General features: G+C 43.7%; 1 protein-coding gene across 11 annotated transcripts in view; it reads right to left on the bottom strand.

Moving 5' to 3' along the window:
• itpr1b (inositol 1,4,5-trisphosphate receptor, type 1b) overlaps positions 1-12,500 on the bottom strand; it is a 132,096-nt gene that overhangs the window by 11,820 nt on the left and 107,776 nt on the right. For all 11 annotated transcript variants that reach the window (XM_076267707.1, XM_076267709.1, XM_076267712.1 and 8 more), the window contains 6 exons: positions 10,460-10,624; positions 9,352-9,541; positions 8,951-9,043; positions 4,897-5,036; positions 4,134-4,299; positions 1,095-1,255 (listed from right to left, as the gene is read on the bottom strand). In XM_076267707.1, coding sequence (XP_076123822.1) covers positions 1,095-1,255; positions 4,134-4,299; positions 4,897-5,036; positions 8,951-9,043; positions 9,352-9,541; positions 10,460-10,624 — 915 coding nt within the window. The remainder of the gene's footprint in view (positions 1-1,094; positions 1,256-4,133; positions 4,300-4,896; positions 5,037-8,950; positions 9,044-9,351; positions 9,542-10,459; positions 10,625-12,500) is intronic.

Genomic DNA, 12,500 nt, shown 5'->3' with positions numbered 1-12,500 from the left:
TATATAGTTAGTGTGTGTGTGTGTGAAAGAAAGAGATACGTGTGTGATTGCGCATGTGTGTGTGTGTGTGGCTGCTTCACGGATTAACACATTCGACACCATGTCCTGGGCTGCTGCGCCTGTTCTGGACCGTTGCGTTCGTTTTTGCGAGAGCACTGGATGTCATCGGGTTCAGGGGGAATCGAGGGCACAAAAGGCAACGGATTACATCACTTGGTGCCGGGACTTTAATGGTCGATTTAAGGCTGAGTATTAGGCTGGAAAACACGCGGCCGCGGCCGTCTTCTTTTGTGCAGAGAAAGACCCCCCCTCCAGGCCGCGGACAGGTCACGCAGGGTAAACTCCAACCCAGCCCCCCGTGTCGCCATCACTGGGGTTTGGGCGGAGGAGGGAGCTAAGTTGGCCACAAAGCCTGATATTATGCTGCAGCCTGTAACATGGGAACATGACGGCTCTTGGCGCGCTCTTGCTATTGTTGCTCCAGCTGGGCAAAAATTGTTGTGTTACACAACAACGGAATGGCAAATAACACATACTTGGCTCTGCCCGCAGATATGGATCAAGCTGGCAGGAAACGCTCAATTGACCCTGTTTGTGCAAAGAAAAGAAGAGAATGTGGAAGTGGGCTGTGCTGTGGGACACCTTACTCCTGTGGCTCAACTAACAGCCAGGTGGACTGACAACACCAAGCTTAACTGGTAGAGCAGGATGCTAACATCAATAAGGTCATGTGTTGTACACCCTGGAAGCAAACATGCCAGTGGTGATCACACATGTGATCACAGGTGTGCACACATTAGCAAAACAAAAGCAAACGTATGGGAATGGTTTTTCGTTTGCCTTAAATTTGCTGTGAACAAATACTAGTTTTCATAAAAATACACATGGATGTGTGGGACTACAATTTGAATTGAACTATTTGGAATATTTACACAAAAACATTCAGATTTAAACCGTCAAAGAAAACCAGTTCTCCTCCATGGTGCCGACTCTGAATGCACCTCTTGCAGTAAGCGTTTAGGTTGCTTTTGATGCTAAATGAATGGATGAAACAGAAAGGTGTAATGCGGCCGAGCCAAGCGGAGGCTTCTCACCCTGATCATCTGGGCCACGTAGCTCTCTGGCCCTGTGTACTCCGTGTGGTCCTTGACCTTCACCAGCACGATGAAGAAGAGGTAGTGCCACATGTTGTGTTCCACCTTGATGTGCTCCTCGAACGTCACCGTCTTGTTGTCAAACTTGTCTCGCTCCAGGCCTGTTGGGGGGAGAAGCATGATTTTCAAATATTCATAACACTCACGAGTGAGATCCCAGAAAGTAATCTGGACACTGTATATTTTACAGCCATTATCCAGTGATAAAAGCAAATAGTAAATCTGTAAATAAATAAAAACAAATATTAAATTTGTTCTCTATGTGACATTTCAGTCAGCACAAAAAACAGCCATTCATAACACTCAAAAACATAGAAATAGTGACACACTTCAGCTTCTCTTACCCTTTGTAAACAAACAAATACATACGTGGCTGTTGTCACGAGTCACCCTAAAGTGACAGCCTTGTGACAGTCACAGCCTTTTCTAAAGTTTGTTTTGATCACTTTGTGTGACTTCTTAACACAACACGATCACAAGGACAAGGCCACATCTCTGAGTGTCTGTTTCTATTTCCAGGACAGCAACAATGGGGAGTGTCGCCTCAGTTAAAAAGCAGCATGTGTGAAAAACAAACAAACAAACCTTGTGAGTCCCATTGGTTGACTTGTTTTCTCAAACAGGCTACATATTAATCACTGTGTGAAATCAACTTCTTCGGACTGATTCAGTGTACGGTTAAGCTACGTAATGCACCGCTGAGGAGGGCAATGGATCAATAGATAGATAAGTAAAGAGAAACAAATGATAAGGGCAATAAGACGGCGACAGAATAAGCAAAACCACATTGTTTGGGGGAGGGTGGTGGTGGTGGTCGGGGAGGGGTGGTGGTGTGAGGAGATGTAGCTGGCTGCATAAATGTGCACGGTCAAGCACGAAGAGGCAACAGGAAGAACACCTCCGCATCAGCCATGACTAAGTCTTCTGGGAAGAGGGGGGTTTTGCGATGTTTGCACCGTCGAGCTAGATGAGAACGTTTTCCACTGGCGCACCAAGGCCATGCAACAGACAAAACACACTCGCACCCGCACGCACCCGCACACACACACACACACACACACACACACACACAACACACACACACACGCACACACACACGCACACACCTACACAAAACCTAGCCCTAGACAACTTATCTGATCCAGACAAGCAAACAGTGAGTCAGGATCATAAATGAATCTCAGCCTTAATATTTGAGACTTTGACATGGAAATGACCTTTCCAAAGCAAATCAAAGCTACCAGTCAAACTCCTCCCAAGGGCAATGCAGCCCAGCCTTGCCCATTCAATCCAATGTGTCCCGTAAACTGCAGGCTAGGCCACACAAGCTGGGTCCTCACAGGTGCCACTGTTGGCACTGTTTTCACTCAGGCAGGTGTGTGAGAGTGGGTGTCAAACCCTTCTGTAAGGTGCATAAAATGTGTGTGTGTGTGTGTGTGTGTGTGTGTATGTGTGTACACCTATGATTGATTCAAACTAGTGCTGTCAGTTAAACGCGTTATTAACGGCGTTAACGTAAACCTATTTTAACGGCGTCATTTTTTTCATCGCGAGATTAACGTTCTTTTTGGTGTAACAAACTTTGTAGTTTTTTCACATGCTGTTGCAACAACTAGTAACGTTAGAACAACTACAACACTACACTGGATCTAGCTAGACCGTGCTGCATGTACACGCCCCCTTTTAGGGGAAAGGGAGCTGTTTGGATAATGGAAACCTATGCTGCATCAAAGTGGGGAGCGAAAAGGGCTTATACTTACTAAATCTTAATACAAACGTGAATAAAAGGCACAAAATAAGGTTGGTATAAGAGTTATCTGTGTGTTTATGGGATTAATGTGACCATTATACTCTTTCCAGTTTATAGCCTACTAACAGGAGTGTCACGAATGTAGGCACAGTCAAACTGCCTGTGGCTGACTATAAGTTCGGCAAGCTTACATGTCATTTACGTTACATGTCATAACATCAACTAAACATAAGTCACACATTCATTCTATCACTTGTAATATGAACGTAGCCTTTTTCCTACAACTAGGTGAGATAATTGGCTATGCCTGTTGTACTGAAGTTCCACAGTTGGCTAGCTAGCAAGCCAACCGTTTTACATGGGATATGGTAAGTGTAGCTACGTTCTGAATGGGTTGTAATGTACATAGTTTAGATATGAGTAAGTTACATACACATAATTCTTCATAACTGCCCTGTTAGTAAAATGATTGAATGGCCTGTAAATTAATAACTAGATGTAACATCAAGGTGTGATTAGGCTAGCTGTCTTCAGTGAAAATCAATGATATAATGTTAACTTGTTTTCCGCTATGGGGCGTGATGCAGATTAAATGTAGCCTATCTTTATGATGCGCCTTTAGTAGGCTACGTAAAGGCATGCTGCACACACTTGTTTGGGCTTACGAGCCGGCCAAAGAGTAGATTCGTATAATAAACACCAACGCAGTTCTGAACTCCCCGTCAGCTGAATGTTGTTTTAAATTGCTGTGGACACCGATGCCGACATTAGTGTGTAGGTACTGTAGGTGTATTTGTCGTCTGTGTGTGAGAGAGTTTGTGTATGTGTGTATTGGCTTCTCACCACAGGCTTCTCACAGCAGATGCAGACAGTGGGTGTAAAGTGTGTGTCTATTTATGCATGTGTCTTTGTGTCTGTGTGTGTGTGTGCAGACCTCTCATTTGCATCTTAACAGGTTGTGTGGAGGAAGTGTATGTGTGTATGTGTGTATGTTGTGTGTGTGTGTGTGTGCGTGTGCGTGTGTGTGTGTGTGCGTGTGTGTGTGTGTGTGCGTGTGTGTGTGTGTGCGTGTGTGTGTGTGTGTGTGCGCGCGCGCGTGTGTGTGTGTGTGTGTGTGTGCGTGTGTGTGTGTGTGCGCGTGTGTGTGTGTGTGTGTGTGCGTGTGTATGTGGTGGCTGGGTGGCTGAGGTGGGGTGGGGAGGGGGGTGATGCATGTGCAAACATCTCACCACAAATGAAGCAGGTGGTCTTGAGCACCTCTTCTTTCTTCTGCTTCTCGCTCCTGAGGTCGGCGAAGGTGTCGATGATCACACCGAAGATCAGGTTCAGGACGATGATGATAACCATGAAGAAGAAGAGGAGGTCGTAGATGACCCGCGCCGTGAACAGCGGCTCCTGTCCATACACAAGCAGCGAGGTTACAATCAGACAGCTCTGCGCTACGTCTCCTAATCCCCCTGAACATTACACAAACGTCGCCTACCGTAACCAACGTCACACAGCACTACAGTAAACACTGTCTGAGTATCTGGGACGGCAGCTAAGCTACACTGACATGGAGAGCACCAGGGGTTAGAAGAAACGAGGCAAAGTCAACAAGCCCCGATACAGTGGAGCTCTCTGGCTGACCCAATTCAGGCTCTGTTGCCTGCAGCTAGTCTTTCTCTTCCTTCTTCACATGGGCCAGACGGCAGTTGTGAAAAGACACAGGGCTATATGGTGTCACCTTTTACATGAGAGGTCTAGGTTTGTCTGCGTTCTGACTATGAGGCCTGTGGACTGATTCGCTGTAGTTAACTGGGTTTGGATTCCCTCTTTGGAATGCTACATGACTAGCGGTGGAGGTGTGTGTTGCTACGGCTACATGTAGCTGCTAACTGTGTCCATAGCATAGCATTAATGGGATTCATAGTGTTAGCTTTACATCAGCTGTGCAGATCTCGCTGACCATGTTAAGTCTGGTCTTCTCCTGGAGGTGTGAACATAACGTACCTCTTTGGAAGGCTTGCGCAGGACGTCCCCCACACCGCCGCCACTCCGCAGGCCATGACTGAGGACGGTGACGATGCACATGAGCAGAGAGTCACATGTGCGCTCCTTGTCCTCGATCACCACCGCCGACGCCACCATGGCTGCACCCACCACGCACACAAAACACAGAGGAGCGGTCAGAAAAAAAAAAAAAACCCACAACAAACCATGCAGTACTGACATACTGATACAAACCGCCACCTTCCCCCCACATACAGTACACACTAGCACACACATATGCATACACAATCACACAACACGTACACACACAAATACATAAATGCACTAAAATGCAACGTATTAGGATGCCAGATAAATGAGTACAGTGGAAATTGTGTCCACTGATGGGTAGAAATTGGTGCTACACCTTGGTGGTGGTTGCAGGGAGTTTCCCTCTGTTCACTGTAAAGCACAATGGGTATCTAGAAAAGCGCTATATAAATGTAATATGTTGTTGTTGTTGTTGACTAAAGATGCTAGTTCTGAAAGATGCTAGTTCTGTGTTCTGAAGCCTCTGCATGCCCCCTGAGTGTGAGTGACTGTCGGCTGAGTTTAAAGATAAGAAAAGCGCTATATAAATGTAATATATTGTTGTTGTTGTTGTTGATGATGACAAAAGATGCTATTGGTCTAAAAGTTCTGAAGCCTCCTGAGCGTGAGTGAGCTCTGGCCGAGGGAACATGTGAGCGGGGGACACAGGGTCATGGGATGCTCACATAGACTGAGGGGAAGGGTCAGGACCCACGGGCCGCCGGGGGGGAGGGTCAAGTAAGAGCTCGCTGGTAACACGTGGTGTGGGTGCTTCTGCTGATTTTTGGGCTGGACTCAGGACGCATGAGCAGCCTCTCAGATCACATTAGCAGAGTTCCCCCCCCCCCCCCCCAGGGCTCTTTTCAATGGTCCAGACAACAACAAACACATGCCCCCACCCAATAGTCAAGGGTTGATGTTGAGTGGATGGACCTAACGACCTGCCTGCCCACCCCTGACTGAGGCCTGCCGCATGCACCCTCTAATAGCTCAGCTGAGACCTCTTATGGTGGACATACTGCCCCCATTGCCCCCATGGGCTTCAACCTATGACTGCACTCACACACTCACACACACACACACACATTGAGGCTAACATATGTATGAGCATGTGACCACTTGCTCATGAACTCACTGACACACTAAAATACATGCCCCCAAATTAACTTACATTCCACATGTAAAACTCGGTGAACTTGCATTCCACATGTGAAAACTCACTGAACTTACATTCCATGTGTAAAACTCCCTGAACTTCCGTTTCACGTGCAAGACTCTCTTTAGTCTCTAACACTCACCCACACAAACACACACACACTTTAACCATTTATTTATGGAGAAAAGTGGTGCAAGGACACAAATATTAAAGATGAAATAATATTAAAGATGATAATACATACACAAACCACAAACTGCACCATAAGTGTATACAAACACACACACACACACACACACACACACACACACACACACACACACACACACACACACACACACACACACACACACACACACACACACACACACACACACACACACACACACACACACACACACACAGCACAGATAGCATTTTCACAAACGTCAAACCCACAAAGGCAATGTACATACTCATACTCAGGGTACCCCCGGAATTGTCAGACCTAAATTTAAGACTTTTAAGACCTTTTTAATACCACTTCAGATGAAATTTAATACCTACATCGCACCCATTCGGATAGAATAAATAATATTAAAGGTAAGATTAAACCTCAAATAATTACTATTTACAAGTGTTTGAACATGCCAACATGAACATGACAGCAGTGCAGTGGCAACGCAAAGATTTGTCGTGGTAGTAACGTGACTGAATGTCCTGCTTCATGGACAAATTTACACGGAATAGAACCTAGTTGATTTCAGGGATTAAAGTGAAAAAAAAACTTTTTTCAGGCCATAAGTCATACGTTGTTCATATCTACCTATAGAGATAGCACCCCTTTTGCGGTCGCGACCTATTGGTTTTTAATGTACAAAAAGATGCAAACAGCAAAGTAAAGCACCAAATAAACACCAAAATGAGGCTATAGGTTACTCTTAAGTTACTATATAATTAATGCCACCTACAGGTGAATGCATAGAACATAACAATCCTATGGTTTGTGTACCCTGTAGCCTCGTTTTAGCCGCCAATGGCCGCCATGTGAATAAGGCGAATTGAGAGTTTTCTTGATTGAGATTGAGTTTTCCTGATGAACAAAACAATATTTCAATACCATCCCTGACCATTGCTGATTAGCCATTGCTGTTCTTTTCTACTGCAGCAATATTGTAGCAAGGCTTTAACTTAAACTCTTATTTAATTACTTCAGGCCAAAAGTATTTAAAGGGGAGATTTTTTTTCTTAATATGCAATTCAACACCAAGTAAAATCTATAAAATCAAGTTTGCAAGACTTCACATTTCCTCATCAAAGTAATGAATCAGAACAGTCTAGAATAGATACTGTTCATATTTCCATTTGTTGCCTCATCCGCATTTAATGAAAACATGGTAATTTTGAGTTTTACAGACAACTCAGTTTTCCAATGAGCAGCAATACTGTGTGTGCTCATGCAGGAGGTCTGCGCATCTGATAACGACAATCTGGAGACGGCGCTTTTGTCTTCAGCAACAGATTGTATAAGGTTGACAAGAGGTTGCGATATGGTGAAGGACAGGTCGTGTTGCGCTATGAAAGAACATGCGTAGCCTACTTAGCGCAAAAACGGTCAGCCATAGATAAACGTACACAAATCATGACGCTAATATGCGAGGTTCTGGTAGGCCTACTGGTTATGGTTTTGTGCTATACATTAATAATAGCAAAGTTTTAAGTTGACTATTTTAATTGCATGGTTATTTTTTGTCAACATACGCTCACAACCTACTGTCGTTAAAAGTGAGGCCAAAGCAAAATAGGCTACAAGGCTGGCTGTACGTCATAAACACGACTGACCCCCTTACTCAACATAAAATAATAATGTCGCGAACTGTTCACGCTCTGAACTGAACACGCTCAGTCAAAACCTTCCGTCGGAAATTGTGAAAAACATTGTTGTACATGTCATAACAGACGGGAGGCATATGCTACGGTTTATATTGCGTCGCTTTACACATAATGTTAGTGGCATTGATTAAAAACTGTAACAATAATAGTACATCGGGTGGCATAGCAGGCTATCTGTTCAAGTCATAGGTGACACCCAAAATGAATGACCTCCCCTGACAAGAGTTCGCGATAGTAAGAAATTGTCTACATTGATGCATGGAAAGAACACAGCCTCTGAATTCGCACATAAAGGTCACAATAGCATATCCAAAAAAGTTAAACGGATTGGGCAACCTCCTCCAGACGTGTTCTTTTTTTTTTTAAGCAACCGCCCCAGGCCAATGAGACAACCGTGTAGCTACATAAACAAAGCGAAACTCATGGCTGACGTATCTTCTTGAGCGATCTCTGATTGAGACACAGAAAGTTCTCAAGAACACTAGTAGGTCTTTTAACATTTACCATCACACACATTCATTCATCGGACCTAATATTTGTAGTTGCCTTAAAAAAAGGAAAAGAAAAGGTGATAGACCCCCCCTCCTTTTTTTTCTCACCGGATCTGCATCGATCTCAAATATGACATTTCTAAAATCAAATTGACGGAAATCCGTCGTACGACGGAGAATTTTAATCCTTGTGATTTACGCTACGTGAGGATATTAGACTAAATCTACTGATCATTTGAAAAATTAAGACCTCCGTGAAAAAATTCCAGACTTTGAGGTGAAATTCAATACTTTTTAAGGCCTTAATTTAGGAAAATGAAATTTAATACTTTTTAATACTTTTAAGACTCCGCGGGTACCCTGATACTGCAGTGACAAATTCAACTGCCTACACAAACACACTTAAATATAAACACACACACACGCACGCACACACACACAAACACACAAACACAGAGCAACCCACCATCTACCACAGCCTCTGTAGAGCAGTTCTCCCCAGTGTCCTTCCGACATGCTGTGCCAGAGAGGAAGTCCCCGACCATGCTGGCACCGCTCTCTGAAGGAGGGACGAAGAGACAGAGTAAGAAAGAGAGAGAGAAACTAGCGCGTAGCGAGGCAGAGGGAGACACACCTGCATCCTCTGCTCACACCTGAGAATAGAAACGCAAAATGGGGGACAGGCCAACCGCACGCTGGCTGAACACCTGCAACAAAAACTCCCCAGGAGGTCCACGTGAGCACCACACTGCACCATCACCGCAGATTTTAGGTCAATTCTGCACGCTTGTTGGCAGCTGGGCATGCCCTGGGGTGTGTGTGTGTGTGTGTTTGTGGGGGGGGTGTTGACACGACGACGACACACACCTAGTGTTTTGTTGGGTATCCTGTCCACGGACAGGATGAAGTCGTCCTTGAAGAAGATGTAGCCCACAATGGAGAAGAGGTAGACCAGGATGAGGGCCAGCACGGCGGTCAGCACGATGGAGCGGCCGTTACGCGTCACGCTCTTGATCACGTTCAGCAGCGTCTCCTCTCGGTACACCAGGTCAAAGAGCTGCAAACATAATATATATACAGTAGTTATATATAGTTACATAGTTAATAAGTGCACTAACACAACTCTCGTTTTCTCTCGGTCGCACACACACACACACACACACACACACACACACACACACACACACACGGACACACATATATGGACACACACACACGGACACACATATACGGACACACACACGGACACACATATACTGTACTGTACGGACACACACACACACACGGACACACATATACTGTACGGACACACACACGGACACACATATACGGACACACACACCAAAGTCAAAGGCCCCTGCAAAAGGAAGATGAAGGGAACAAAAGGGGGCTACCCCGAGAATAAAACCACAAGTTGAGGCTACTGTTCCGCAGTGTGTGTGTGTGTGTGTGTGTGTGTACGTGTATGTATGAATGTGTAGGAAGGGAGTACTTAAGAACTTCAACAGTGTATTCTGCAGCATGTGTGTGCGCGCGTGAGTGTGTACATGTATGTATGAATGTGTAGGAAGGGAGTACTTAAGAACATCAAAACTTTACAACAGGATGCGGTTTGTGTTTACATTGAGTGCGCATCTTGATGTCAAGAGCGCAGGAAAGAATGCATCAGCGAGGGGCCAACTGAGGATGAGTGTCACGACACGGAGAACACAGGGTTTTAGATAGATAGATAGATAGATAGATAGATAGATAGATAGATAGATACTTTATTGATCCCCAAGGGGAAATTCAAGTTTTGAGGTTGGTGGTTGGAGACGACGTGAAATAAGAGGAGATAAAAATAAGATGAGATAAAAACATACTTTATTAATCCTGAGGGAAAGAAATGAAGTGTCACAACACCACCGTCCAGTGTAAACACACACACACACACACACACACACACAAAAAGGTGAAAAAAGAAGTGTCTCCTCACCAGCAGGCTGTAGAAAAAGACGTGGACGAAGACGCCGAGGCTGCAGATGATTAGGTAGAGGACGTGGTAGAGGAACTCCACATCCATGATCATGGCCTTGTAGCCGCGCGTGAACGTGCCCCGGTTCCCCGCGAAACTAATCAGGAAGATGACCTTATTGCCCACCTGCATGGGAGTAGGGGGAAGAGCAGCAGAGACGGCGTGGGTGAAATGTCAGGCAGACTGGAGCCAGGGCTACAGCGGAATAGTCCAAAATGTGACATGCATTGACAAGCAACTCATTTGAGAACACCCATGTCTAATATTTGTTCTTAGTTATGAGATATTTGGAATTTAAATGGCCAATTACACAACTTGGACTGATGACTCAATGAAAATCATTTAACGCTTCCTTAGACGAATATATGTTTTGACAACCTGGACCCAGTTGACCATATTAGCCAAATCAGCTAGTTATGCTGTAGGGCTGGCTTAGGACTACTGACACCCTAACCCCCTAACACAAAGACACACATACAATTTACCAGCTGACTTTAGTCTTGTGATAAGTAGGGGCTTATCACAACAAGGTGTGATGTTTTGCTTTTTAAGGACTTTAAGGAAGACGGCATTAAAAAGTATTCATGTATTGTGGCTTCAGATAGACAGTGTCAGTTTCCTCAATGTTTAGTACAGCAAATGTACTGTCACTTGACTATGTAAAAAAATAACAGCCAATAAGGAGGCAGTAATATAAGTAAAGCAAAGTAAATAAAGTAAAATAAAATAATGAACATTTCTTCAATGACTGCTGATAGTTATTCAGCTTTTTTTTCTAGAAAAATCAGTTAATTCATTGATTATAGTCTGTTCATTTCCTACCTCATCGTAACTAAACAGGGCAGTTGGCAACAGGAGCAGATGGCCTAGTTTAATGTCTGAGATTACTGGAATACAACCACTTCATTGGATCACCTGTCATGTTTACAAACTTGCAATAAACCTATAAATCTTCTGGACCTTTTAGGTCATTAAATAACAGCTTTCCCAGACCTAAATTATCTTTGTATAAACTTTCGATGATTGTTATAGAACAGGCCATGGTGTATGGCAGTAAAAATATACAGTAACACAATATATGCAAAAGAACATTCAAGCTGTTGATGAGTCAATAACCAATTAAACCTAATGTAGGTAAAACACGTATATTACCTCAAGTGCTTTCAAATTAAAAGGCAGATGTAAACAGAATAAAACATTGTATATTAAGGAGCATCTAATGTTTTTTGCATGTTTTGATATGTGAAACTGAACTGTGATAATATTCACTATTATAGATTTGTCCATCTGATTCATACACAATTGAGTGGAAATCAAACAAGTTACAACCAATTTCATTGAGTAAGGCTTCTGTATATGCAAAGTATGGCTTGCGTCTATATGTTCTGACACGTTCCTAATACAAAACAAAGCTGAAGAAAAAAAACAAAAACTTGTGCTGATTTTAGCTTTGCTTAAAGGACCAGTATGTAGGAAATAATGGAAAATAAATGGTAACCATTCCAAAAAGTATCACCATATGTCATCAGAGAGTAAGGAAACACGATGAATTGAACTAATGGCTTATTTGACAACATTACTATAACCCGTAAAACCCCGTAAAACCAGTGAAAAAAATGAGTTATGGGGCGGAATCTCTTGGAATTTTCGTGTATGTTTTGAACGATTAATTCTAGAATAGCGTATTAATAATGAGCTGGCACGTCCCCTCATTTGGGTTGCCAAATTAGCAAAGGCCAACTGTCAACAGCTGTCAGTTGTAGTCATGAACGACTAGGCTAGCCTACGAGAGGCAGGCAAATTTCCAAAATTAAAACAAGAAATCAATTAAGTGGACATCGCAGGAGCTTCCTGAGATGGCGACGTCTTCCTTAAACGAAGAATATAAATTCTGACGCAGAGCTGGCCATATTTCTCCACGATAGGTAGCCTAGGCTAAACTTCATCTGCATCGCTAACTTCAGCTAAATATGTTACGTTGGTTAGAGAGGTATTTTTTGTT

The sequence above is a fragment of the Alosa pseudoharengus genome, unplaced genomic scaffold, assembly GCF_046254945.1.
Source record: "Alosa pseudoharengus isolate Yale_2024_CS ecotype anadromous, Long Island Sound unplaced genomic scaffold, YU_APseudo_1.1 YU_APseudo_1.1_scf_5, whole genome shotgun sequence".
In the NCBI taxonomy this organism is placed as follows: Eukaryota; Metazoa; Chordata; class Actinopteri; order Clupeiformes; family Clupeidae; genus Alosa; species Alosa pseudoharengus.
Note: the sequence above shows the minus strand (reverse complement) of the source record. Positions and strands in the feature narration are given on the sequence as shown.